General features: G+C 40.8%; 1 protein-coding gene and 1 long non-coding RNA gene across 4 annotated transcripts in view; one reads left to right on the forward strand and one right to left on the reverse strand.

Annotated features, from left to right (window-relative positions):
* The window catches only part of plxna4 (plexin A4), a 240,005-nt gene extending 214,695 nt beyond the window's left edge, over positions 1 to 25,310 (forward strand). For all 3 annotated transcript variants that reach the window (XM_044185778.1, XM_044185777.1, XM_044185779.1), the window contains exons 26-32: positions 3,652 to 3,755; positions 6,767 to 6,866; positions 9,290 to 9,480; positions 12,961 to 13,130; positions 18,010 to 18,222; positions 20,888 to 21,038; positions 21,544 to 25,310. In XM_044185778.1, the coding sequence (XP_044041713.1) occupies positions 3,652 to 3,755; positions 6,767 to 6,866; positions 9,290 to 9,480; positions 12,961 to 13,130; positions 18,010 to 18,222; positions 20,888 to 21,038; positions 21,544 to 21,639 (1,025 nt within the window). In that variant the 3' untranslated portion in view covers positions 21,640 to 25,310. The remainder of the gene's footprint in view (positions 1 to 3,651; positions 3,756 to 6,766; positions 6,867 to 9,289; positions 9,481 to 12,960; positions 13,131 to 18,009; positions 18,223 to 20,887; positions 21,039 to 21,543) is intronic.
* LOC122871122 lies at positions 18,161 to 21,990 on the reverse strand. Its single transcript, XR_006376793.1, has 3 exons — positions 21,849 to 21,990; positions 21,525 to 21,661; positions 18,161 to 18,297 (listed from the first exon to the last, which is right to left on the reverse strand). It is a non-coding gene; the product is annotated as an uncharacterized LOC122871122 (long non-coding RNA).
* Positions 25,311 to 25,861: the final 551 nt, after the last annotated feature.

Consider the following 25,861-nt stretch of genomic DNA (forward strand, 5'->3'; position numbering starts at 1 on the left):
TGTAGTCCTGTCATGACGGGCTGTAAGAGGTACAGAGTTTTACCCCTCTTCATGTATTTACGTGTTACATTTCAGGGTTGTAGTTGATGAGAGGTCTTGCTCCCGCATATCCATGTAGTTACGTTACAGCTTGTCAGAACATTTCTATCCATGCAGTTTCCCATCTATGTGCCTGGAGAAAAGCAGCCTGAACGTAGACACCCATTGATTTTTACAAAGACATCCCCACCCCTCTCAGCCCCTCTTAAAAAGTACAAGTCTTCTTAGATATAGAGAAGCAGCTTTCTTTTCAACCTCGGGAGACTTGACTTTCTAGCTCTCTGTCAGATGTCTGAGATTGGCCTCTCCCCTCCCCAAACTTCCCATCGATCGACTCTCTTGTCGACTAGCGTCTGCGTCACATGATTAATCAGCTAATCAATCGAGACGCTCAGTGATCTCTTCCCTACAAAATCTTTTTTTCTTTCTTTCCTTCTATCATTCTTGCCATTTATGACTCGTACTGGAAGCTATAGTATTTAGTTATTGTATAGCTGTATTTCTTAGGTTTATCAATTGTATGTAACTTGGGTCTAATATATTTGCAGATTACTTTAAGGGCCCTCTGATAGGAGAGGGTGCAATGATATACCTTCTCTGCTAGACATCTAGTAATCAGGGGGTTTGGTACACTGTGTGTGTGTGGACAGTACATGTACACAGACATGCATGCTTGTGAGCATAACAATATTGTCCATGATTGTTTGTGCTGCCAATACCTACAGGCTGTCTATGCACCATGCACTGTGCTTTTTATGGTTTAATATTGCCAGATGGATTTTCTAAGCCCCTGTTGTGTGTTCGTAATAGCATATTTATAACCAACCTCGGATCTAAGATGGGCTGAGTGTATACTGTAGGGAATATGCCTGTCTTATAGCTAAGTGAAGAGATTGGTTTAGCCTTTTGACGACATTCCTGGATAAAATTGTTTTATGGCCCCCTTTGGGCAGGATGTGGTGTTCTATTATTGTTTTATTACAAAAGGGAATTGGAAATTGTCAGAGTTAACTGGCCACTCGTTCTGTACGTGTGTGATTGTAAGTAAGAGAGAGAGAATAAGTAAATGCAAGCTTACAAGAGAACATGCATATGGAATAAAATGTTTTTTTCAGTGCTATATTTACAGCATGTATCAGACATGCTGCACAGACTTAAAAAAAAAAGTTCTCTGCTAATTGTAAGTCCATAAACAGACTGAAAGCACGTTTGACATCTTTTCACGCCTGTATGGTTTTTTTTAAAGTCATGCCGAGTGGAAATTTTTTTTCCATTTGATTGTTGGTTGTTTTGTTATTTTGACACACTTTTTAACTTGAAGAGAGGTGCTCTATGTATACAGGTAATATCAGTGGCTCTCATGATCTCTCTCACACTCACACACACACACACACACACACATATACACAGGCTGATTGCAAAGGCTGATAAGGATAATGGGATTGAGGCAGGCCTGTCCTGAGACAGATTGGCCAGGAGTGTTGTTTTCCCAGATATTGTTTTTAATTCCCCTCTGCTGCAATCCACAGTTCCCCGCAGGGCTTCAGAGAAGATGGGGCCTGAGAACAAAGAAGCTAGGCCCTGTGTGTGTGTCTTTGTGGCCTTGTGTGCGTGTTGCCAGTAGCAAATGTGTCTCATGCATCTCTGCGGAGTACAACAGTCACCTTCAGCATTTCTCTTCACCATCAGCTTCCATACACTCCCCAAAGTCCTTATCTCTTTGGTTCTGTGTGAGTCTATAATGCAAGTCTATACACATGCACACTCTTCTCTTCCTACTGATTAGCGACCACTGGATTTGGGAACTGGAGTAATCTCAGTTTGCTTTGGTTTCACACTAAGTTTATTCTTTTATTTATTCTTTTCTTCATTTGTTTGCTGAGCCTCGACTGGAGACGGGCGCTCATTTGCATCTTTATGGGAAGATGTACTGTATAGACAAAAACAACAGGAGAATCTTTATTTCCTGCAGATTTTTCAGATGCTAACACAATTCTGGTCGATCCTCCAAAGACAGGCCTCATCATGCACCACAGTGATTGTCGCTTTGTTTTCCTGTTTGTGATCAGAATGGGAGATGACAGTGGCCGATGCAAGTGGGAAGCACAGCAAGGAGGACAGACACAATAACATTCATAAAGCCCATGATGTATGCAAAAAGAATAGAGGAATCATCTGCTTGTTTGTTTTCAAGATGCCTTTCCTTTTTCACTTATGATAATTTTGCTGGGGTATTGTGAGATGTTTCTATCAAAGCTTTTGTTTTGTGCTGAGGTTGCACAGATGTGTGAAGCCTCCTGTATATGTAGTGTAGATGTAATTTGGTTGTAAGGTCATGTAAATGCCGTCCTGTTGTTTAAATGAAAGACTGTCATGTGCATTATAAGTTACTTGTTGAAAAGTATGGAAATTAGGTGATCTGCAGTCTTTGGGTAAGCTGTCCCTTTGTGTGTGTAGCTTTCTAGTTTCTCCGTATACTGTTGGCATGGATAGGAGTCTGATCTGCTTCTACCAAAGCTTCCAGCAATAACAATAAGAGCAGCTAGGCAGGGGGCTTAGAGCAGTGGATGGGGGTTTGACAAGGGGAGAGCAGGGACCAATAGCGCATTCAGAGAGCAGAGCACAAGGCCCGGTGCTGCAGATGGAAAAGGAAGTGCACAAGCCCTGGGCATGCAGCTGTAATCACACCCATCGATCGCACCAGCGAAAGAGATGGAAAGCTAAGAGGGAGAGCTTCTTTCTAAAAAGAGTAGAGTGGGTGATTAATTCAACTCGCCTCTTGTTACTGTCTCTCACGTGTGCCATTTCTCTTTTGGTTCTACATCTCTTTGCCTTTCTCGTCTACTCCTACTCTTAAAATGTTGTTTTTCTCCTCTTTTTGATTCTATTCAGGCTTTTCATGACAATGTGAAATTATTGTTCTGAAAAACCTCAGTAGATGAAGATGGAAATAGTGACAACTATTTTTCTGGCAGACTGATTAGAAAAGTGATGCTTTCTTCTGCTTTTTTTCTGGTGTTGATGGAGTTCATGTTTTCAAGAATTACAAACTAAGGTTAGAATTGCAAGCTAACCTTTTTTTAATCCATGGGGAGAATTAGAGTGCTACACATATAGCCAATATACAGTACATTATGTGAATGATAGAATTAAGTACAAGCCATATTAACATGGCTGCAGTTAAAACTAGTGCCATTAGAACTGTTCTACCTGTTCTTACTCCCAGTTACATAACATAATTTCCTTTAGAATTTAACTTAAATGTATTGATTGTCACTGCAAACATACCCTTAGGATTTAGAACCAACTGTTTGTCTGCCTTAATTGTTGTTGTGGTTAAAAAACACAACTGTCTCCTAAAAGCAGAAAACAAACATTAGGACAACCACCAAAATAAATTGTTTCTTGTACCTAAGGCATATCAGCACACCAAACATCATGCCAAGATTTTGAGATAACTTGACAGATGCACAGAAAAGGGGCAAAAACAGAATCTCCTTGGCAGAGAAAACAACTAAGAGTAAAAAGTAAATATTGTCAAAAAATAGTGTTGCATGAATATGTTTGGTAATATCCTGATCTTTTCATTTTGTTTTTTCTTTGTGATTGCAGAATGGCGTCAGGGTCGAGGACAGCGCATGATCCTGCAGGATGAGGACGTCACCACAAAGATCGAAGGTGACTGGAAGAGACTGAACATGCTGGCCCATTATCAGGTATGCCAATGACTGTATATTCTAAAATGTAGACAATTGCAACTTGCATTAAACTCATTATATTGTCCAAAAAAAAAAAAAATAACAAACTCAATATTTTAACTGTTAAAGAGCTTGAGTCAAAGCATGTTTCCTCAGGTTCCGTGTTTGTCTACAGTGTGGGACACCCACAGATGTTTGCAAGGTTTTAAAAATCCCTTGAATTAACATTGACAGGAATGTGTTAAACTTTAGTACAATTTCAAAGTCATTAAAGCATAAAAGTTTTAAGAAATACAAAGCGTTTGTAAAGTTTTAGATCTCACAGAGAAAGGAGTAAAAAAATAATATTGCTATCTGCAGAGACTTAGCATCCTCTGGAGCTTGTAATGGATAGATTACAGATTTTATTTGAAGACATTCACATCTTCTTTCTTTCAAGAAAAGTACGGTTGTTTTCATCCCATTTCCACAGCAAAGGTACACAAACCCAATGCTGAAACACATCTCTGACACACTGATACGAAGCACAAAGGCCTGATATTTAAACAGATCTGATATTTAGTATTGAACATTTCATAGGTATTTTACTTATTCTCTTCTTTACCACCCATCATCCCTCTATCTACTGCTGTCTGATGCCCCCTCAACTCACCTTCACCTTTTCCTCTTAGGCTATGTGACCTGATGATCTTTACTAAGCTCCAAAACTATCTAATGGACAATTCAGTCAAAGCACTTTTCTAACCATTTAGTTGTGCAAGTCCTCAGCTGACAGGGACACCTCACTCTCACACACACACACACACACACACCATAAGTTATCTGTTAGGTGAAGGGGAATGAAGCAGGGAGAAGCAGGGAAGTGACCAACAACAGTGACACTTGGAAGTAATCCCTTATGTGTGGAGAAGGTGAGAGGGCTTGAGATAAAATCTGTTGACCTGGCCAAGTGTCATCTTCTTTCTGAAATGGATTAGTGTTGACATAGATTTCATGTACACAATTGACACAACACACAAGGTAAGATCTGAATATACACATTTATTAATAGGCAGTAACATGAAGACATATGCACAAAATACAAAGACATGTCACTCATTAAACACAGAAATGCTTTTAAGCAGAGTGTCATACAAACACACATAGGCAGGTGTTTTGTGCCTCATGAGTAGTGACTGTCTATCCAGCCTAACAGGCCTGCTTTGTCACAACATGGTGTTAATAATTTGAGCAGCTAAGCAAGCAGCCACTGTTCCTTCCAAGTGCTGTTTGCATGGTGCCTAAATTAAATGTCAGCGTCAGCAAGTGTCAACAGGCTTGGAGTGCGAGGCGCGGGGGAATGGATTAGGGAGCTGATTTGAATCGGAGATAAGATAATGAAGACAGAAGTTAATTCATTTTTTCAGGCCAGGGAATAAGGGTGCCTTATCCTTGACAGACCAGAAAAAAACACTCCCATCCACTCAAAATTTGTTAGGAGGCTAAGCAAAGAGCAAGGAAGGGAGGGGACACCACAAACACATTCAGACTTCAGTCAAGGGCACCTGCAACTCCATACTTAGCATGTTTTTATAACTTAATTTCACTGAAATGTTGTAGCTTGAGTTTAAAAAGTTTAAATCTATAAATCATATTTTTGAAGATCTTGTCGCTTTACTAATCAAATCCATTGATGCACTCTATTGATTGATGCCACCCTTGCCAACTCAGATGTGCTACTATATTTGGTCTTGGAATGTCCTCCAGACATCTTATCTAAATATTGTTTGTCTTATCAGAAGCTAATATGACCGGCCAGATGCACTCTATAGAATCATGTGCTCTCCCTTTATTAAACTAATCTGGTTTGATCTGCCACTAGCCAAACTCACCCACTCACTCTGCCTTCACTTACAATGTTTGCATCACAAACCCAGTGAAAAGTTTGATTTCTTGTTCAGGAAAACATCATATAAATTTGGCATTTGCCATATCAGATCTTTCTGTCCAATAATGAGAGACATATCTTTCCTCATCCTCTCTTTCAGGAAACTGTGCTCCGCTTTCTGCCTTTATCCTCTCCTACAAATGTTATTTCCCCAAATGCCACTCCTCCTTTTCATTATGTTCCATTGTGCCTTGGTCGTTTTATATCCATTCAACATATAAGAGCAGTGATCAGGGAGCATGCTTAAGGGTGTTGGAGAGTTGGGGGCTCCCCACAAAGGAATAACAAGATCTGCCCTGTGGGCCTCCTGCTTACAATAATATAAACATATTATGCATAAGGAGCAGATTGAGTGACAGGGTGAAATAATGATACAATCTTAATAAGACCCCAGCTCTCTCTCTTGCCCGCACGCCCACCCCCGCCCGCGCACACACACACACACACAAACAGGCCCCTGGTCGTAATTCCCTGTCCCATCCACCCACACTATGATAGAGATCACTGCAATTAACCCTGCCTTACCCTGCAGCACGAGTAGCCAGATTATGCAGAATAGGGGTATACTGTGTGTGTGTGTGTGTACGCATGGGACAGAGTACATCCCAGTTGTGTTAAGTGAATCCTGTTTGGCTGACTGGGGAAGGAGGAGTCCATGATTGACTCATTAATTTACACACACTTATTTATACATAGACCAACTCAAACACACACATACACTGCTTGATTCTTCACACCTTCATACGCACACTCTCAAACACACACACTACCCAACCCTTGAGGAAAGGTATTATTGAATAGAGACTGTGGGACGTCCCCTCTCACACAGGCCTGTACGATGCTCTGCTAAACTCTCCCTCCCCTGTCAGTCATCATATGTATGTGTGGGCTGAATAGAGCACATAAGGGTAATACGATATTCTGTTTATCCTCATGAAACCAGAATAGATGGAGAGAAATATAGAAAATGACACCAATGCAATGATCTATGGGTTTTCTGATTGGTTGGGTTAGAAATCTGCACAAATGAAAAACAAAATCTATGCACATGGCTTTTGTTTTCAATAGTCATTTGCATAATACATGTGTGTCTGTTTTTCAGGTACCTGATAATGCTGTAATGGCCCTGGTTCCCAAGCAAGTTACAGCCTACAATTCAGTAAACAACTCCACTGTGTCTCGAACTTCTGCAAGTAAATATGGTAAGCTGACCTGTTTCTGTACATCTTCAAGTTTCAGTAGTGTCGGTGTCAGAGAGCCACTTTCCCAATAGACCTAAGACCAGGCATGCTGGTAGAAACTACATGCATATCTTTCAAAATACTCACAGCATAGTCAAATATTGTTATTATTTCATATTAATAATAAATATTAAGAAATAAGTACAACATTTCAACATTAAATTGGACCTATTGTCAGGTACAGAAGGTTTAAGTAAATTAAAGTGTGTCATTTAAGTAAGTTGTATTTGCCCCACCATTGGAGTGATCCTTATAAGCAAAAATACGCTTAAAAATATTTTGAGGAATAATTTAAGTCAATCAAAGCACATACATAAAAATATCAAATGTGTATCTATAAAATATAATATTATTAGAGAAAGAAAAAAAATACACCGGTAGAAACTAACTGATTCCGCAGCAGTGGATGCGCCCACCTGAGAGTGGATATTTGGTGACGAGCATCCACAGGGCACTGCATGACAACACTGACAGACCTAAAAAGACAAGACACAATTTAGAGTAGTTGAAAGGATTTCTAAAACATAACAAGAGACCAAATAGACTTTTTCCTCTGTTGTTCTGGCCTCTTGAGACTCCAAAGTACTTCCATGTGCCAGTGTTTTTTCTGCCTGTCCGTCTGCTCCACATCGCCTTGAACCTAGGAAACCATCAAGTTAGTTGCTGATCAAAGGGCCAGCCTCACTAGCCACAAACACTTCAGACACATCAAATGTGGTGCCACATTATTAACATCGCCTCATCTCCATACGGTCTCACCTTGCTTCTCCGGCTCCAAATTAGACCAGATAGGACAAGGTGAGTGGTGCAACAGAATAGGGAAGGAGGATGCCAGGAATATCTCCCTCCACAATTTTTTTAAGGGATTAACTTCAAACACAAGTGTGATCCCCTTCACAACTGGTGTGGCACTTGAGTGACTTTGAACTCTCCCTGAGTACAATGGCAAAATAGTGAAGAAAGAGACAAGGCTGAATTTAATATAGCTGCTGAAGAGGGGGAGTGGAGCAGGAGAGAAAGTTGTGGAAAAAGTACAGAGATTAAGACAAACACTGTGTAACATGTTGAGTCAGACAATGAAAGGAGAAACGTTTGTGTCTTCGATGTAATGTTTCCATCAAAAACCACAAGGAGAAAAACTGCAGAAAAATAACACCTTCTTTGTGTGGAGCCGGATCAGAATAGAATCCAACCAGAAATCTCTCTCCTGTGTATCCATAACTCTGCATCACCTTCAGCTTTCTAACTTCTTGAATAAATAATTACCACAAAATGAATGTACTACCCACTCTCCCTTTGTACAAAGACCCAGCTCACATCCTCTTGCACCCACACAACCTCAAAAACAGCACAATTAGTGTCACACGTGTCCAGTGTCCCTGAAAAAATAGAAATAATACCAGCCCTGTGGAGAATACTTGACACAGGTCTTATAACAAGCTACAGTTAAATATTGCTCACTGAAGTACCCTATAGGAGAGACAAACATTTTGTCAGTTGATCATACTGTACTTAAATTTGAGCAGTCACACACACACACACACACACACACACACACACGCACGCACTCTCCGTATCTGATGTGTCCAGCTGTCTCTCTTTCCCTGAATTCTCTCCTCTGTACACTCCTCCCGCTTTTCTCTCTGGACAGATTGATTTCTGACACGGTGAAAAACACCTTTTTTCCCCCACTCCTCTCACTAAACCGCACCCACTGATCAATTTTTTTCACACTGTGTAAACATTCATTGAGCCATGTGTTTGGAAATGTCATCGCCACTCCGGCCATTGGGTGGGCTATACATATTTCATCTCGTCTGACACCTGTTCGATTTTGTGTCAGCCGGCGATGCCGTGTCTTGTCCCTAGGAGAAGAAGCCATGAAAAATTAACCATGCACACTTTCTAAAAGTTTCATATCCAATCTCAGAGACCTGTAAATTGGAAGCCACAGGGAAAAAACTGTATTCTGTAGCTGACATGCAGGTTATGGCTTTCCTTGCCTCTTTGTTCTGCAACAGGCTTGTATTTTTATTTGTTTCTGTGTTTGTGCTGCCTAAGTCTGATTGTTGCTTTTTTGCTAACTTTCTTTTTTGCTTGTTTACCTCATACTCCGCTCTGATTAAGGTTTAGATATGTCCTCTCTGTGTATCTTCCTATTTTCTCTTTCTGGTACAGGCAACAAAATTCAGCTTTTTATTTTCCACATACAGTTTACAGATATTTATAGGTATAAATCAATGTTGATGAGATAAATCGACATTATATATCATAGTAAGAAGTTGAAAACAAATTAAATTTTAACTGAAGCTAGAAGAAAGCAATCATTGTTTTATATCTGTTACATCAGAACTGCTTGAACTAATGCATGTTGTTCTTCACAGAGAACATGATCAAGTACACTGGAAGCCCTGACAGCCTGCGTTCCCGTACTCCTATGATCACTCCTGACCTGGAGAGTGGGGTCAAGGTTTGGCACCTTGTGAAGAACCATGAGCACGGAGACCAGAAGGAGGGCGATCGTGGGAGCAAGATGGTCTCCGAAATCTACCTGACACGACTTCTGGCTACCAAGGTGAGTAATCTGTGTTTTTTAAAATTTTACATTTGATGTATTTTTATGCATTGGTACTGGGTCATCTTATCTGGTCATGTTGCAATTTATTTCGCTAAATTCACTCTTTATTTGAATCTGTAACATTTTGCAGGGCATATGATTTAACAGCAAAATAATATTTTCTTTTTCTTGAAGCAGTGCAGCAGGTGAAAGGCTAAAAGGTCACTATACCCTTCACCCTGTGTTACCATGACTCAGAAAACCCTCACTTTATTTAAATATTCATGTTTACTTTGGATGAGTCATCTCAGTGGAAAAGATTATTCAAATGTATTCCTCTATCCCCTCAGGTGAGAAAGAGAAAATAGATATTTCTGTTTGTTTTCTCTTTTCATTGCTGTTGCGTTGACGCGGCAGCATATCAAAAAAGGGTAGAGAAGAAAAGACCCATGAAGCTAGTGAAGGTGTTTGTGTAATGAAAAAAATGATCAGGCAAAAATAGAAATGGCTATAAAATGAGTCTCTTTGAATGTGCATTGCAACAATGGCCTCCAGAAAACTGTTAATTTGATTTGAAGGGAAGTGACTTTGATCCAACAGCTGAATGCACATTTCCAATCCACTCCTAAAGCACCGTCTCCCTCTTTTTTCCATCAAGACATCCACTCTGTCAGACACAGACAGAGGCGTACAGTGATGGTAAAACAAAAAGAGAGGCTACGATCTGAAAATGTTTAGGTTGTAATTTTTTGATATAAGAACATTTCAGTTTGTTTTTTGATCCACTGCCCGCCTTTGTTTAACAGTTCAAATAGAGAACATCAACTCACTTTTTGTATGTGAAGTAAATACACAGTGGCAGGAGTCTAAAAGGGAGTGCCACTAATCAGTGATACGTGTTTGAAGTCCAAGTTATCTTTAAATTTGAACCACTGAATAATATGCAAACTAGTCTAGATTTTTTGGTTTCTCTCTCTTCATTAAAGGAAGTCTTTATGTAAGCTTATGTAACTGAACAGTGGTCACTGTGGCCACAAGTGGCAATTACAGCATAATGGTTAATGCTAAAATGTAGTGTAACCATAACACAATCGGAGAAGAGTCAAAAAGTCAGCAGATGCAGTTATGTCAGTTATTTAGCAATAGCTATCTATAACTTTTGCCAACATTAGCTAGCATTAGCCACCAAAAGCCAAGTACGGTTGTACTGGAAAATCCCCTGAATGTATTGAACTAAGAAAAGTGCATTTTATTTCCTACAACTTCAACTTTTTATTTCTAAGAGGAAGAATGTGGTATTTCTTCTTTAAAAAGTTAGTCTTTTTTTAAGAAAATACATCAGCAGACTCAACATGGGAGAAAATGTAGTGAAATACAGACATCACAGACAATGTGACAAACAACTGATCACTTACTTCTGTTTATACTTGGGAGAACTAATGACTGTGCAGATGTGTAGGCAGATGAGCAAAATCAGGTGATCAATTAAAGCAGATAACTGAGACAGTGACAACAACAGGGCAAAAGAAGTATGAGAGAGTAATGAAACAGGACATGATACGTCACATATGAAAGAAACTAATAAACAAACTGGAGACTGCAGAATAGGAGGTAGGAGGGGAGGATGACGCAGCCGTCACCATGGCACATACTGTATAGCCCTCTACACACATGCGCACATGTCACCTCTCAGCCTCTGTGAGCCGCTCTATTTCCCTGCCATTATCCCATTCCAGAGTGCAGGAAGGTGGCTTCTGACTGCAGACAGCACATCATCTTTCCAGATGGATTGTTTTTGTGAAATAACCAGTTTGTCTTGGCCGGCCATCTCTCTTGGTGAGAAATGATTGGGCAGATAGGCAGTGTAATTGACTGCGTTTGGCTTTCACCTTGCCAATAAATACTTCTCCCTGGCAACGGCGCTGACGTCTCTCATATTAGCTCCATCAGTGTCACTCTGACTGAGTGTGGGTACAGGGCGCGTTCATGTGTGGAGAGTGGTGGGGCACAGGGAAGGATTTTATTTTCTATCCTCACTTGTACACTCAAGAGTGTGTGTCCATCTCTACCTCACCATGTCTCCTTCGTCTCTCTATTTCTGTTTCAGCGCTATCCCCAACGTTCTGATTGTTTGCTTTCCTCTCATTTCAATGTGGAGGCAGACGGCATCAAAACATCCAGATGACACATTGTGTTTAGAGTGCAGTCTAATGACAGGGTAGATGGTCGTTGGGGGGGATGTGTTGGCAGTTTCAGCTCCACCAGGGAACAAGAGAACCCTGTGATGATGACAGTGTTGATGCATAAGTCCCCCTTGAGATAGAGGATGACATAAAATGTCACAGCCTCAGCACTTGTAGACACACACACACACAGGTTTTGGTATCTACACACACATATATGCATGCACACACAAAATGTTAGGTCTTCCCTTGCCAGCTAATGCAGGCTGTCACTTGGAAGGCAGGTGGGCTTGATATAGAGATATGTGATTCCATCTTCATAGAAAAACGATAAGCTGTCGGGAATGTGGGCCACATTAGAATTATAGCCATGATTGTCAGACTAACAGGATTCTCTCCTCCCACTCTCTTGACTCCGTGATCCGGTCACCCGCTCCAACCCAAATTGGATTTTTATTTGCCAGTGCCTGTACACACCTCATCTGCCACACTCAAAGGCCTCTTTTCCTGATAGGAAACCTCTGTCGTTTCATTTCCATCCCTCGATCTTGCCTTTTCCCGTGCATCCCATCAGCTCATTCTCTACAAGAGGATTAGATTCTCTCACTCTCTGTCTCTCCTCCTCCTCCTTAAAGTCGCCAACATTAAATCAAATTAGGGTCAATGGTGCAGTGTGGGAGCTAATCCGGCAGCACAAAGAGGCTTAGGAGATGCGCCTCCTGTTCCCAGATATTATTAAAAGTCAGCTGTGAAATAACAATTTCCCCCATCAAAGCTGCAAGCAGATTTAGGGGCCGGGTCTGTGAGATAGGAGTCAGACACATAAACATCGGCGCTAGGGGACAAAGTGACATGCACTGCACAACTCAAAGTCACCCAGGAAAAAATATACACAAGTTTATGCCAATCTTTCTGTCAACATTAGGCTTTGGTATGTTGCAAAATGTATTAGACAGTGACAATCTCATTCACTGGTTCTGTGTTTGCCGTTCAATATAGATACTGTCTTAACATACTGAAATTGTAGACTCGCAAAGACTGGAGTTTCTTATAGTTCTGTACATTTTCATATTCCATTTAAGTCACTTATCATTGGCTTTGTGATTGTTTCCCTTGTTACTTCCTGTGTAGCACTGGCAACTAAAATGGAAAGAGGAATGCCTTTCTAGAAGTTTAGAACAATACATTTGAAAACTTAAATGCACTGAGTATAGGCTGGATCAACTAGTGATTATTACCTATAACATAATTTAATGAAAAAATACCTGGTTTAGGGCTTAATCTGTGTTCCACCTCTCCTCTCCCTCCTCTGTAGGGTACGTTACAGAAGTTTGTGGATGACCTGTTTGAGACCATCTTCAGCACGGCCCATCGAGGCAGCGCCCTGCCACTGGCCATCAAATACATGTTTGACTTCCTGGACGAGCAGGCAGACAAACACAACATCCATGACCCGCATGTTCGACACACATGGAAGAGCAACTGGTGAGTTGTGCAGTTTCAGCATTTGAATCTGCACATACCTGGAAACACAGAAACGTGAATCCACACAGACCTAGTGGGCTCTAGTCATGAACACAAATGTATTCCAATATTTGTACACCAGTATGGTGCTATTAGCTCCTTTCATGGCCTTTTCTTTCTGCACTGTTGTTTAATGCACTGCAGACATAATCAGTACATTTTGGCACATTTCACATGGCAATGCCCTGGTATTGCCCTGTGTCAGTGCCAAGCTTCACCACACGCCTCTTCCTTTCCTAATATCCATTAACCACAGGGGCGTGTAATCTTCATTAAAGCCAACCACAAGGGGCTAATCCAATTGGCTGCCAAGACTCTCCATCTATTATCATGGATAACTGGGCCAAAAAACGGCTGTCACTGTGGAAATCTCCATAGTGACAAATGTACGCTCCCAGGTGGAGAAAGTACACCTCTAAATTAATATCTGCTGGTTAATTTAGACCATACTGACCTCTGTGCGTCCACCTTAAGAGGTTGGTAGGGGTTAAATAACCAACAATGCACCAGAATGCAGTGAGGAGAGAAATGAAAAGGTGAAGAAAGGGAAGTGAACTCAGTGGGAGTTAAACGCACACTAATATCTCATTAGCCTCCTGGCCTCTGCCAAGATCCCAGCATGCATCACTCAGCCCAAGGCCCATGGGAACCATGGAGATGGGAGGATAAAATTGATGTGCATCAAGGGACAAATAGAGAAATGGAGGGAGGAATGTGTAGGGGGAAGCTAAAGAAGGGGGAGAAATATTATTTACTTTACGCTATGGTCCTAATTTTGGTCCTTTCCTGCATCTGCGTTATTGGGCCATTTGCAGCATGTGTTAAGTGTTTTCTGAGAGTGCAACAGGCCGCTCTTACATTAGACTTTTAATAGAATGGGCTCTCACTAGAGGGCTGTGAATGAATAGCAATTCATCATAACACACCATCACAAAAAGCCACTTAGATTGCACACACCAGTTTGTGCTGATGCCACCACAGACATCTTCTCTGTGTGGGATGTGCATATGCCCGTGTCTTTTCACTTCTCGCTGTGTGTGCTTACCCGTAACCTTTAATCGTCTCAAAAGAGTGCAATCTTGGCTGCAGCAAAAGCCTTCATTTTGTCTGATGGTGAAGAATAATAATGCCAGTACCCCTCCCATGCTGGGCCCCTGTCCCATTAAACCTACCAGGCCCATCATCATCATACATGCAATTAACTTCAACCCATCACAGCAGCCAGAGCCCCAACACCCCACTGCTACCCCCACCTTCCCTTCAGGGTTTCCCTGATGTAGTCCTTATGCTAAATTATCCCTCAGTCTGTAGTGCTTCAGGGCCTATATTATTACAAGTTTGCTTCTTATATCATATCATATTTGTAGATAAGACCTACTGACCAACAACATGTTTTTCAAAATATCATAAAGTAGTAGTATACTGCTGTGCAATATCCTCCGTCTCATTATAAATAAGCTACACTTAACTTGGCAGTTCATGCACTTTATACATTTTACTTTATACCATATTATTATCATCAACTGGTAAACCCACTTTGTACTTCACACTTATTGTATTATAGTGTTTTTTTTTTGTTTTTGTTTTTTGCTTAGTACTTCTATTCCTGTGTGCACTGACGTGATAGTGAGCTGCTGTAGCAAAAGAGTGAAAGTATTTCTGATTCTGATGAAGTGAGGGTTTGATTTGCATAACCCATACTCAAATTAGACTGGGAACAGTTTTTTTTCTATCTGTAATATCTTTGTAAATGTATTACATTTCTATAATAGCTGATAATAGAAGATAGTTTTATTGGCATGATTCTTGCTTGCTTTCAGAGCTGTACAGTCCATTTCAGATTTCCATTGACTCCGCACACTCTTAAGACCTGAAAGAGCCCTAAAGATGGCATCCAGGATTTAATCTAGGCCAGGAAATTCATCCTTCACAACAGTCTAGTGATAGCAATAGCACTAACACTACATCTGCCTATGCCCTATTCCATTCAAGCTACCTTTGTGTATACTGTTAACTGTAAATTGTTGTCTGTGAATTTTAATTGTGCAAGTTAAAATTCAGTTAAAATGTTAGTTGTTTCTGCATTGTGTGACAGAGTTGTAATGTTTGTATGCGTGTACAGTAAGTTTGTGCATGCGTGAGTCACTGGTTCCTAGAGCATCTCCAGATGGTATCTTTTGGATTAGCGGCAGTGTGTGCTCTGATCCTCACTCCTCTGTAGTGTGTGTGTGCGTCTGCACCGTGTGTTTGTCATGTCGGAATGCAACAGACAGAATTTTAATTATTGTGCAAAACTGCCAGACACATTCCCTTTTCTGCATGCAGATAACAATCTATCTGCTGTCATACCGCAATCCCAGCCCACTCAGATTGCAAATGCATCACTAGGACTTTTAGGGTTGAGCTAAGTACCTGGCACCAGTATTGCTGCACAGTGTATAATTTACAGAAAATTTTCAATTTGTGTTAAGCCCTTTTGTCCAGGCATACAGCTTGTTCAGTAGTAGATTGCAACTTGCCATTCACATAAAAGGTCGTGCCTTTTTGCCTACCGAGGTACAGTTGGAACAATGCCATGTCAGGTCACCTTTATAAAGCTGTTATTTCAAACCTTAGGTTGCTGCATGAAAAAGGTCAGGCTTGGTCAGTTCCCTGTCTGTGCTGTAATGCCTCAAATGGGATGCCCTGGATCACAACATCTGTGAACCTTTGCCTGCCAATGGCAAGCAACTTAATTAGGTCCATCTGCAGGACTGGGACAACGTCCCACAACTGCAGATTCAGGCTCACTGGCTCTGTTTGACACAAGTGTTAATCAGTGCAAACTGCAAGGAGACTTAGTTGGTGTGGATGTACTTGTGTGTTTCTTTTGTTGTTTTCATTTGCAGTGTAGTGCCTGTCGAAATATTTAGAACTAGGCCTTGTAAACAGTAAATAGAGCTTACAGTAGTGTGGTTGTTTTGCTGCTTGACAATTAGGAAGTTTTATCAATACTGGTCGGTAATCCTTCCTTCTTGGGGAGATGAGGATTAGCAGAGTTGATTTTAAATAGGCTAACACTCTGTAGTACTGTATTAGTACTCACTCCTTTGAAATGGACAATGTACTCTGATCCATGAAAGAGATTTGCCTACACCAAATACTATTTAGTAAATAAAGCTACTGTATGAACTGTTGCTTATATTATCAAATTCTTCCTATTAGAGTAGTGGGTAAACATGCTGTTTCTTTTACTATGTAACAAACTTTTCTTAAATCAGTTTGAATTTACAGCACTTTAGTCCTAAATCGATGGACAGAGCAATAGTATTTTTATAAATGAGCTTTTTCTGACTCCGCCGGCATAATTCCTCTATGATAAGAGATGCCCTTGATCTTGGCAGCTGATATTTAACCTAATCCCTGACCAAAAGGACTGATCATGGCCGTCCTAAAACTACTCAATGTGAGTTAACGGCTGAAAAAAATCTTTTCAACACAATAGATAATATGTAGATGTTATTATGGTGATCATTTTGAATGCACACAATCATGTGGGAACCTCATCATTTTAGTGTCCACTGCTCCACTGGAACAGCACATACCTCAAAGCACAGGGCAGCTGAGGGAGATTATCAACAATCAAGGCGGCACAGCAGTGGTGTAAATATCCCTTTGATCCCTGCACCTAATCCCACTAGATTCTTTGCTTAGATTAATTTTGAAGTCATAATGCAGAGTTTTTCCTTCCTCTGAGTCCAAATCCTCTTTTGTTAGATTGTACATCTGAATGGCTTTGTGGGTGGTTGTGCTAGGATAAATGCTTAGTGGGATGGTAGAGGAGCACCGGTGGTATTTAAATGATTGCATTCCCCCCCCCCCTCATCCTTTGATATTGTGTCACACAGGGAAACTCCTATGCAGGCTAGACTGCAGTGTCTTTCCTGTTTGATTTTTGGCACATCAGCTTAAAGCATATAGCCCAGAGAATAGTAAAGATATAGAGATCCAAGTAACACTCAGCTCTTTCTTAATACCACCTGAGCCCTTTCACTGCAACACACAGCTGAAGCTGGTCTTATAGCTATTCATTTTGGCAGAAACAAGCCCAGCAAATAAACAGACTTGTATATTTTTATTATTCTGGACAGGCACAAAATAGGACCCACTTGCACAAACAAGGCAATATGAACCGTGTCACTGTGCGGCCCCCAGCGAGGACCCCTGGACACTGCTGGAAAAAATGAGAGCCAGCCACCACCTGGTTTTAAAGATAAAGGCTTTATTGAATTGAGCACACACATCAAATAGAGCACATCGGCAACAGCAGGGCCTGTGTACTAGCTCTGCAAAGTGAATGAATCCTCGTCCCCCTTCTGGCGCATAATATGCTCATGTCTATTGCCTGGCTTGCTGTAGCAAATATAAAAATGGCATTTAGGGACTTAATCTCAGAGCAGTTCAACCGGACACACAGACTGTTGTTTTACTTTACACTCTTTGTTCCTCTGTTTGCATGGTTATTTGAGCATTCTGTCACTGAGATGGAACTGAACAATCAATGCAAAAGTAATTTGTATGACAGGAGGCCAATACAGCAGCGTACATTAACGTGTCATTTTGTCTTATTAGTTCTTAGAATTTTTGTTTACAGGTTGCAGTACAAGGTCAGTTATGGTAAAACAAGTTAAAACACCCCACAACATTAACATTTCTTATTGTAGAAATATTGAAAATTAAAATTTCAGGAAAACTTATTTGAATGGAGATTGGCTGCAGAACACCAACATACCATTATTTGACAGTAATGAAAAAGTAAAAGTACTAAACTGCTTTGTTCCCTTTTTCTGCCTCCCTGCAGCCTACCTCTGCGTTTCTGGGTGAATGTGATCAAGAACCCTCAGTTTGTGTTTGACATACATAAGAGCAGCATCACGGATGCCTGTCTGTCTGTGGTGGCCCAGACCTTCATGGACTCCTGCTCCACCTCAGAACACCGCCTTGGGAAGGACTCACCCTCCAACAAGCTGCTTTATGCCAAGGACATTCCCAGCTACAAGAGCTGGGTGGAGAGGTGAGCTGTCGATAACATGTACACACCAAACACTGGATGGATGAAGGGAGGAAATGTGTGTGTGTGGGCGGGCTCCTATGCAAGTGAAAACATCAGAAAACCTGCATTAGCCATGTATCACTGTGATCTATGGGTCATGAAACACAATCCAAATTACAACACAGTGGGAATGGATGGGAGTGCCCAGGGCTTGAGATCTACAGTACAGAGGTGGTGTGTTGGGAGGGTGCAGAAGTGTGTGTGGAAAAAAAGAGAATGCCTTTTTGAGAGTAGTGGGCAGTAGAAGCCGGTAATTTGTTAAAATGAGAGTTTTATTAAATTTATTTGTCAGCAGGGGAGGCGAAGAGGTCCTGAATAAAAGATGGGGTAGTGTGAAGCGGTCAAAGTATTTGTGTGTTGGTAATATATGTGCGCTGCTTGAATGGGTGGAACCAAATGAGGAGCTTCAGGCTCAGCATCATATTCATTACTCCTGTGCGTCTCCCATAAACACAAATAAATATAAGGGTCCTCTGCTGATTTATACATGGATATGTATGGACAGAGCATACAGCAACTGTTACTGTAGGGGGCAGCACAAGCAGAAATTCTAGCCTGTATTTACTTATCTTTTAAAGTGAACATTCCACTGTCCTGTAGTGTATATAAATCATGCCTTGGTTGCAAGTTCGGTGGAGCAATACTGTCATCAGTGAACACCCCAGTGTAACTGTGTTATTCAGTTGGAAAAGCCTCAGTAATATAGTAATGACTGAGTAAGGGTTGATCTAGTGCTGCTTCACTCTGCTGGCCAACCGTGCCAAAGTAAGGGTCATGCCAGGGAGAGGATTTAAAAGGCAGAATGCAGCAGCTATGAAAGAAGATTGCACAGGGAAAGGAAATTAAGTGAACACTGTAGAGGTACAGAAGAGATGTCCTCCTTGTCTCTCTCTCTTCTTTTATGCTACAGCTTAATTGTAAGGATAGGACGTCCTTACCTGGTGAGCAGGCTAATGGAAATCTGTGTCTCAGCAGAGACAGAACGCATGTGGACATTGAGTTTTTACTATGCTGCATTCAATCTACAAAGGAAACCACTTGAAATGCTGATAAATGACTTAAGTCAACAAGTATGCATATTCAGCAGTTTGCTTTTATATCTGGGGTTCAGAGGCAGTGCAGTTGGGCAGAGCCATGATTTCCCACAGAGCTTTTTACTTGCTACAGTATGTTGATGTTATTAATTTGGGGCTGTGAAGTGAAGCGGGCTAGCGAGATATTGACACTTTCCTAGAATTTGATGTGGGAGTTGATGGTCTCCAGACAATGACAAATCCATCAGCGCTGTCATAACATTATTTGTTTGCATATGGGTCAGTACATTTGCAAAGCTAACATTTTAAGGCCCTTTTAAAACAAAAGAGACAGCTCATGGCGCAGCTCTTATTGCAACTATGCAATAAAGACATGTTCTATAGGCTGCTTGTCAAGGTTATTGATTATTTGGCAGTAGCTATTGTAGATGTTTGTCAGTTGAAAAATTATCTTATTATTAGTCCCTAAAAGCTCATTTCAGAGGAACCTCATGGACATTGTAGGACTATATGACTATACTACATCTTAAAACCCTAAAAGTATTTCCATAGAGATGGTTTTACCTTAGACACCTTGTCTATAATGCATGCATAAGTCACAATAAAAAAACTAAAGCCTAAAAAAGTCGCTTTGGGTTGCAGTTGTGCATGTAAAGCGTGAGTGAAACGCTGTTCAGCTGTCTACACTTGACTGCAATAGACAGCTCTATTGATTTGCAATCGAAGCGTATCTGTCCTGTCGCAGAAGAGATGGACAACTGGTATTTTTGAGCACCTTTTTCAAGCATATCTGCTACAAGCCGGCAGTTGCATAATTCAAAGTTTATAATTTTTAGCAAGTCTTAGACTTATATTGGAATGGTGTTGGAAATAAGCTTAGTTATTTTCTTCCAGTCACTTTTTCAGAGCAATTTTAGTTTTGTTTATAAAAACTTCTTTCCCAAAACATGCACCCCTGGTCTCTACACGAACCATCCCCTGCTAGGAACTGCCCTCTAGCACTGAACAGGTGTTGATGTGTGTGACCTCTGTGCAAAGGCTATGAGCAACACCCACCTGCCTTTTCCTTTGCTCAATTTGCTCTGAAGACTTGCTTCCTGGCAAATACATCTCTCCCTCACACATGCTCAAGAGTTATCCAGCCAAACACTGGGCCTGTACTCGAGTGGCTGCAGCTACAGGAATTTAATATGTAAATAACCAACTTTAATTAACATAGTTGATAGGGGCAACACAGCTGCTGCTGACAGTGACTGATTACCCTTACTTCAATGCAGTGTGTGTACTGTATGTGCTCTGTTGTGGTGTTCAAGGTTGAAATCTAAGGCCTTTCAGAGTCTACTATGACTCCATTTCAGTCATGTTTCTGTGCTACCTGCATTAGTTACATATCTTCAAAGAACTGCTGTAAACCACTGCAAGGAGTAAAGAGCTCCAAGGAAAACAGCAGCACTATCTACATTAAAACACAGCACTGGGTGTATTCTGTTTCCCAAATCATTTAACCATTTTTCTAACAACAATCTCAGCAGTAAATATAATCCTAACAAGTGTTTATGCTTTGTTCTATTCCTCCCTGTCTCTTATAATAGGTACTACTCAGACATTAGTAAGATGCAGGCGATCAGCGACCAGGACATGAATGCCTACTTGGCAGAACAGTCACGGATGCATATGAACGAGTTCAACACCATGAGCTCTCTCAGTGAGATTTACTCCTACGTGGGCAAATACACTGAGGAGGTATGTAATACTGAGACTTGAAAAAAATGGCATCAAAATGTTATGCATTTTCCAAACAATTGTTGCCTCGCCAATAACAGGGTTAAATAATTAGACCGGGGATAAATAAAGTATCTATCTTGAGAAGACTTTGAGGGTTGCCATTGTAATGGCTGTGTATCCAAGCTGACTACAGCTGCTGTCCTCCACAAGGAGGAAGCTACAATCTTTTCATAGCCAACTTTCAAGCTTACTTGGAGTGAGTGTTTGATGTTCAAAAGATAGCTTTTTACTGGAGTATTCCTTTACAGTTGTGTCAGTACACTCAGCAGTGATACATGTCGTCACGATTACATTTACTAGGGTAAATATTTAAATGAGTAAGAAAATACAAAATGCATTTTGTTATTGCCTTAGATTAGTTATGAAATACCAGATTTGAAAGTAGTGACTGTAGTTTTGTTATGTTGAGTACTTTTTGTAATGTCTTTGTGTGTCTGTGTTTACCTCACTGTCCTGCTGGCAGATTGTGTGTTCACTGGAGCAGGACGATGCAGCCAGGAAACAGAGGCTGGCCTTCAAGCTGGAGCAGGTGGTGGCCTTCATGAGTCTGGAGAGCTGAGGACCGCACTTCCCAGGGCGCACTGGGAAGAGACCCCATCAGAAACCGAGCCGTGCCTGAGCGAAGACCTGTCCCTATCTTTTTCATCATGTGACTTCCTCCCTCCGCCTTTCAAAGATGATGACTTCTTCCTTGACCTTTTTTCTGCTTCCTCTTCCCCAAGACATATTTTGTTTTCCTCATCCACTCTGCTGCATAGACTAGTTTACCTGAATATATCTGGAGGGTGGTTCAGGGCTGAGGTTGGTGTCTCCCACAGTGCAATGCGGGGGATCCCTCAGCTTCACCACAGGAAGAGCTTCAAGGGGTGATTGCTTGAAAGCTGGCCATATTGGCATACTTCAGTCCCCCTACTGGAAAGAAAAGAGGGGGAAAAACGTTTTTATGTTGCCTTCAAGAATTTACACTGATAGGTAATTCTTTAAAAACCACAATGTTGGGTGTCCATTTTGTTGAGAACTTTTTTCAAAAATAGGATAGTTAAAATAAAACCATCTCTAGAGTCCAGTTTATTGTAGTTCTATATTCAATATATGGAATCAAGAGGAAACAAATGATGACTGCAAGCCAAATGAACACCTCTGAAGAAAATTAATGCAAGGATGGTTTGCCAAGTTTACACTGTACCTACAAGTGAAGCATACATATCTGCGAAATTTGGGGCAAGTCCAGGCAAACCTAGAATGTTCTTTCAATGTAGCTGGAGTTGTATTTAAGAAAAAGACTGATGGGGGTAGGGAACGATTAGTGCTTCTCTGAACTTTTCCTTTATTGAAACGTGACTGACACTAAACTTTGCAACATTCGCACATTTTTCCCTGGCCCAGCATACATTTCCTTCAAAGAAAATGCTCATGATTTCTGCTTCCATCTGGCTTATGTGGCTACTGCAAAATTAACCTATTAGACAAAGCCCTGGAGGCCCCGACCCGAATTGGATCCTCTGTGAGAAGCACACAACCAACTCTGGAAGACAGTGTTTTGACTGGCTCTTGCCATTTCCAATCTTGTGTCGCCACTGCGATGGTCTATCAAAGCACACACACACATACGCACAGATACACACAATCAGCAGCTGCCCAAGATCCAGACTGCCCAGATATCTACGCCAACTCTGGAGGGGGTAAATGGAAGAGCTGACTGAAATGTACTGGGTAAGAAACTGCTTGATCATAAAAAAAATAAGAATGATTCAATACAGTGTAGTCAGAGATGGCTGACTGCTCCTTAAAGGGGCTCTGTTGTGAGAGTAGCACTTCTTTCCCAGGATGTTCTTATTTAAAGACTTTTGTGTGAAGAAATCAAACAAGATGGACTTTGTTGGCCAGCCAAAAACCAAAGGAGCTTGAAATTTTCAAAAAGGTCAAAAATGTATTTGTAAAGTGCCACTGAGGAACTGACAAAAAAATGGACAAAAAAATATTGTGACTGGAACTTTAAGAAACCTGTGTGATTTTTCTGACCTCAGTGTGTCGAGGTGAGAGGCTCTGTGGGCGAGGTGATCTGATCCTCCTTTCTCTTTCCATCGTCCCGGGTCTCCAGCTCTCGGCACACCGTTCACCCTTGTGTCCGGTTCCTGACTTACCAGTTTTCTTTTCTGTTTTGCACAAGCGTTGGAGATGGTAGCTAGTTGCATACGGCAAAACCCCAACTCTTGAGTGTGTAACTGTTGAGGCGCTCTTGTCTGTATTAGTGTAGTTGTCCTCAGTGGCGGCAGGGGGCGGCCTTCTCCAAGCCTCAAAAAAAGAAAATAAAAGAAAAAATCTGATAAAGCAGAGCAGGAACAGAACAAGATGTGAGCATCATGGCAGGATAAACACAAAATGATAGACATTAACAGTAGATAAGACTTTATGGAGAGAGCGATTGAAAGAGAGATGATGGAGGCGCCCTCCGTACCTTTTGACCTCTGCCCTTTCTTTTGCCTTGACAACGTGCCCCATGTGGTGATGTGAATGTGTGAAGACCGCCCTAGGTCCACCTTGGGTCCTTTATTGGCTTTTTAAGCGCATGTAAAACGTAAACAATTTAAGAAACTTATTATAAAAAAAAGTGAAAAATAAGAAAATTAAGCCTTGCAATGATGATGTGGATGTGTTCTTTTATCTTTCTTTTGCTTGGAAGAATCGAGATGGAAAAAGTGGATTGTTCATGTAATAAAAACTATAACTTTTGGTTTAAGGTGGAACCTTTATCCAGTTCAACCCTTAATGCAGAACCTCATGCCCATGGTTTTTGTTAAGTGTTAGATACTAAATAAAACAGATATTATATACCCTTGCATGTTGACCTATTTGGATGGTATGAAATGGAACTGCCTTGCTCAAAGATATTTATATACTTCTACTACAACTAGGGACATTTACAAGCCAACTGTTCATTTTAAGATTATGGATCTCATAAAAACAACATGTACCCTGTTTTTAATTTCTTGTCCTGTTTGCTGTGTCTCCTCTGTGGTTTTAGTTTTGGTACACTGAAGATGCAAGTCAAGTCTTGCTCTGTCTTTGCTGCTATTACATCTTATTTTGAGAGTTGTCTGCGGCGTTATTAACTGCTGATTGATTATTTCATCATAATTGCTTAAAAATGTCAGTTGAGCCCAGAACAGAAACTTTTGGAGTAATGAAGCCCTGTTTTCAAATAACTAAAGATGGGCCCAACACATGAAAACAAACAGATGTGGTTCGACAAAGGTTCATTTCATAAAAATCAACAAAGACTGCATCACTTTGCCACCATGTGTGTCACCGAATACAAATGTTACTATCCCTAAACACCTGGAAGAAACCATGTATACGTGTGTTTTATCATACAGATAAACAACTTTCTAACAAGACATGCACAGTAGGCTTGATAGTAGACTTATGTTTAAGACTGAGTTTGGCAAGTGACTTTCTGTCTTAGCCCTTGTGTCAATTGTATGTAAGATATCCAAGTCATTTTCCATTAATTACTGTCTGCTGTTTCAACTTGGAGGGGTACATTCACAAGGTGTTTGCTGGACATGTTATGTAGTAAACAAATCAGACCTATTCATATCTGCTATTTGAAAATGAGGGGAATAAGGACTGATTTAGCAACTGGACGATTAAGTCATGCAAGGCTGGCATTAATATTGTAAGAAACATACTACTCAAACACCTTTAGACAATTTCAAAGAACCTCTGTCATTCATGTTAGCAATGTATACTATGTCTAGATACCAAAAGTTTCCCCTCACAGCCGTGTGTTAATAAATAACACAAGGTGAGAGTCCTGGAGTCATTGTGAATCTGCCCCCCAGTGTAACATCGTGTCTTTCATTTCTCCCTGCCCTGTCCCTTCCCCTGCAACAAAGGTTGTCTGCTAGTAGCCACCTTGTGTTGCCAAAAGTACAGATAAAGTTTCCACCTTCAAACGTTTTGTAGGAACTAAAAATGTCCTCCTAGCTCAGTGTTATAGCAGGTGTTACAGAAACATGCTAGAAAAGACTTTTACTAGACCATATTTGAAAGATAAAGAGTATCTTATCGAGAGATAAAAACGAAACCTGGGGGAAATAAGGCGAGCTTCTCTAACTTTGTTATAATTAATTGTATACCTGTGTATGTAAATATAATGCATTCCTATTTTGCAGTCAAGAACAAAATACTATTTGTAATATAGAATAAACTTTATTATGAAACCAAGCATTTGTTTTTGCTCTGTGTGTGTCTTTGTTTGCAGACTGCAGTCTTGTTGGAGGCTCATTGACAACAGCTACATTTGAATTATACTGTCGTTGACCATCACCAAGTTTAAAAATTGAAAAAAAGATACTGAAATACTGTGGTCTGAATCTAAAAGTACTATGGGTCAGATTTAGACTTTGACATGCCCCTTACTCCACTGGGAAACACATAGCCTCCTGCAAGATGCACGCTTGATCATAAATATTTAAAAAGGTCCAGTCCACCTCCAAGACCTCTTCACAGGCTAACTGTGGGTGGAGCTATGCAGGCAGCTTGCTGAAATCACCAAAAATCATAAATGAGTAAGTTGTTCTGCCCTAACAGGTGTAACAAAACCAACACAGATGTTAGAGACGTGTCAGTCAAGCAGGCTTTGTACTCTCCCACGCAGTCTCGAGGTCAGATACAGTCTGAAAACACCTGTGTGGGTGTACCATGCATTCCTAGGGCTTTAAATTAAATGGTGTGGCCACATTTTCCCGAGTCCAAGCCTTATGCTACCTACACAC

The sequence above is a fragment of the Siniperca chuatsi genome, linkage group LG23 (genome assembly GCF_020085105.1).
Source record: "Siniperca chuatsi isolate FFG_IHB_CAS linkage group LG23, ASM2008510v1, whole genome shotgun sequence".
Lineage (NCBI taxonomy): Eukaryota > Metazoa > Chordata > Actinopteri > Centrarchiformes > Sinipercidae > Siniperca > Siniperca chuatsi.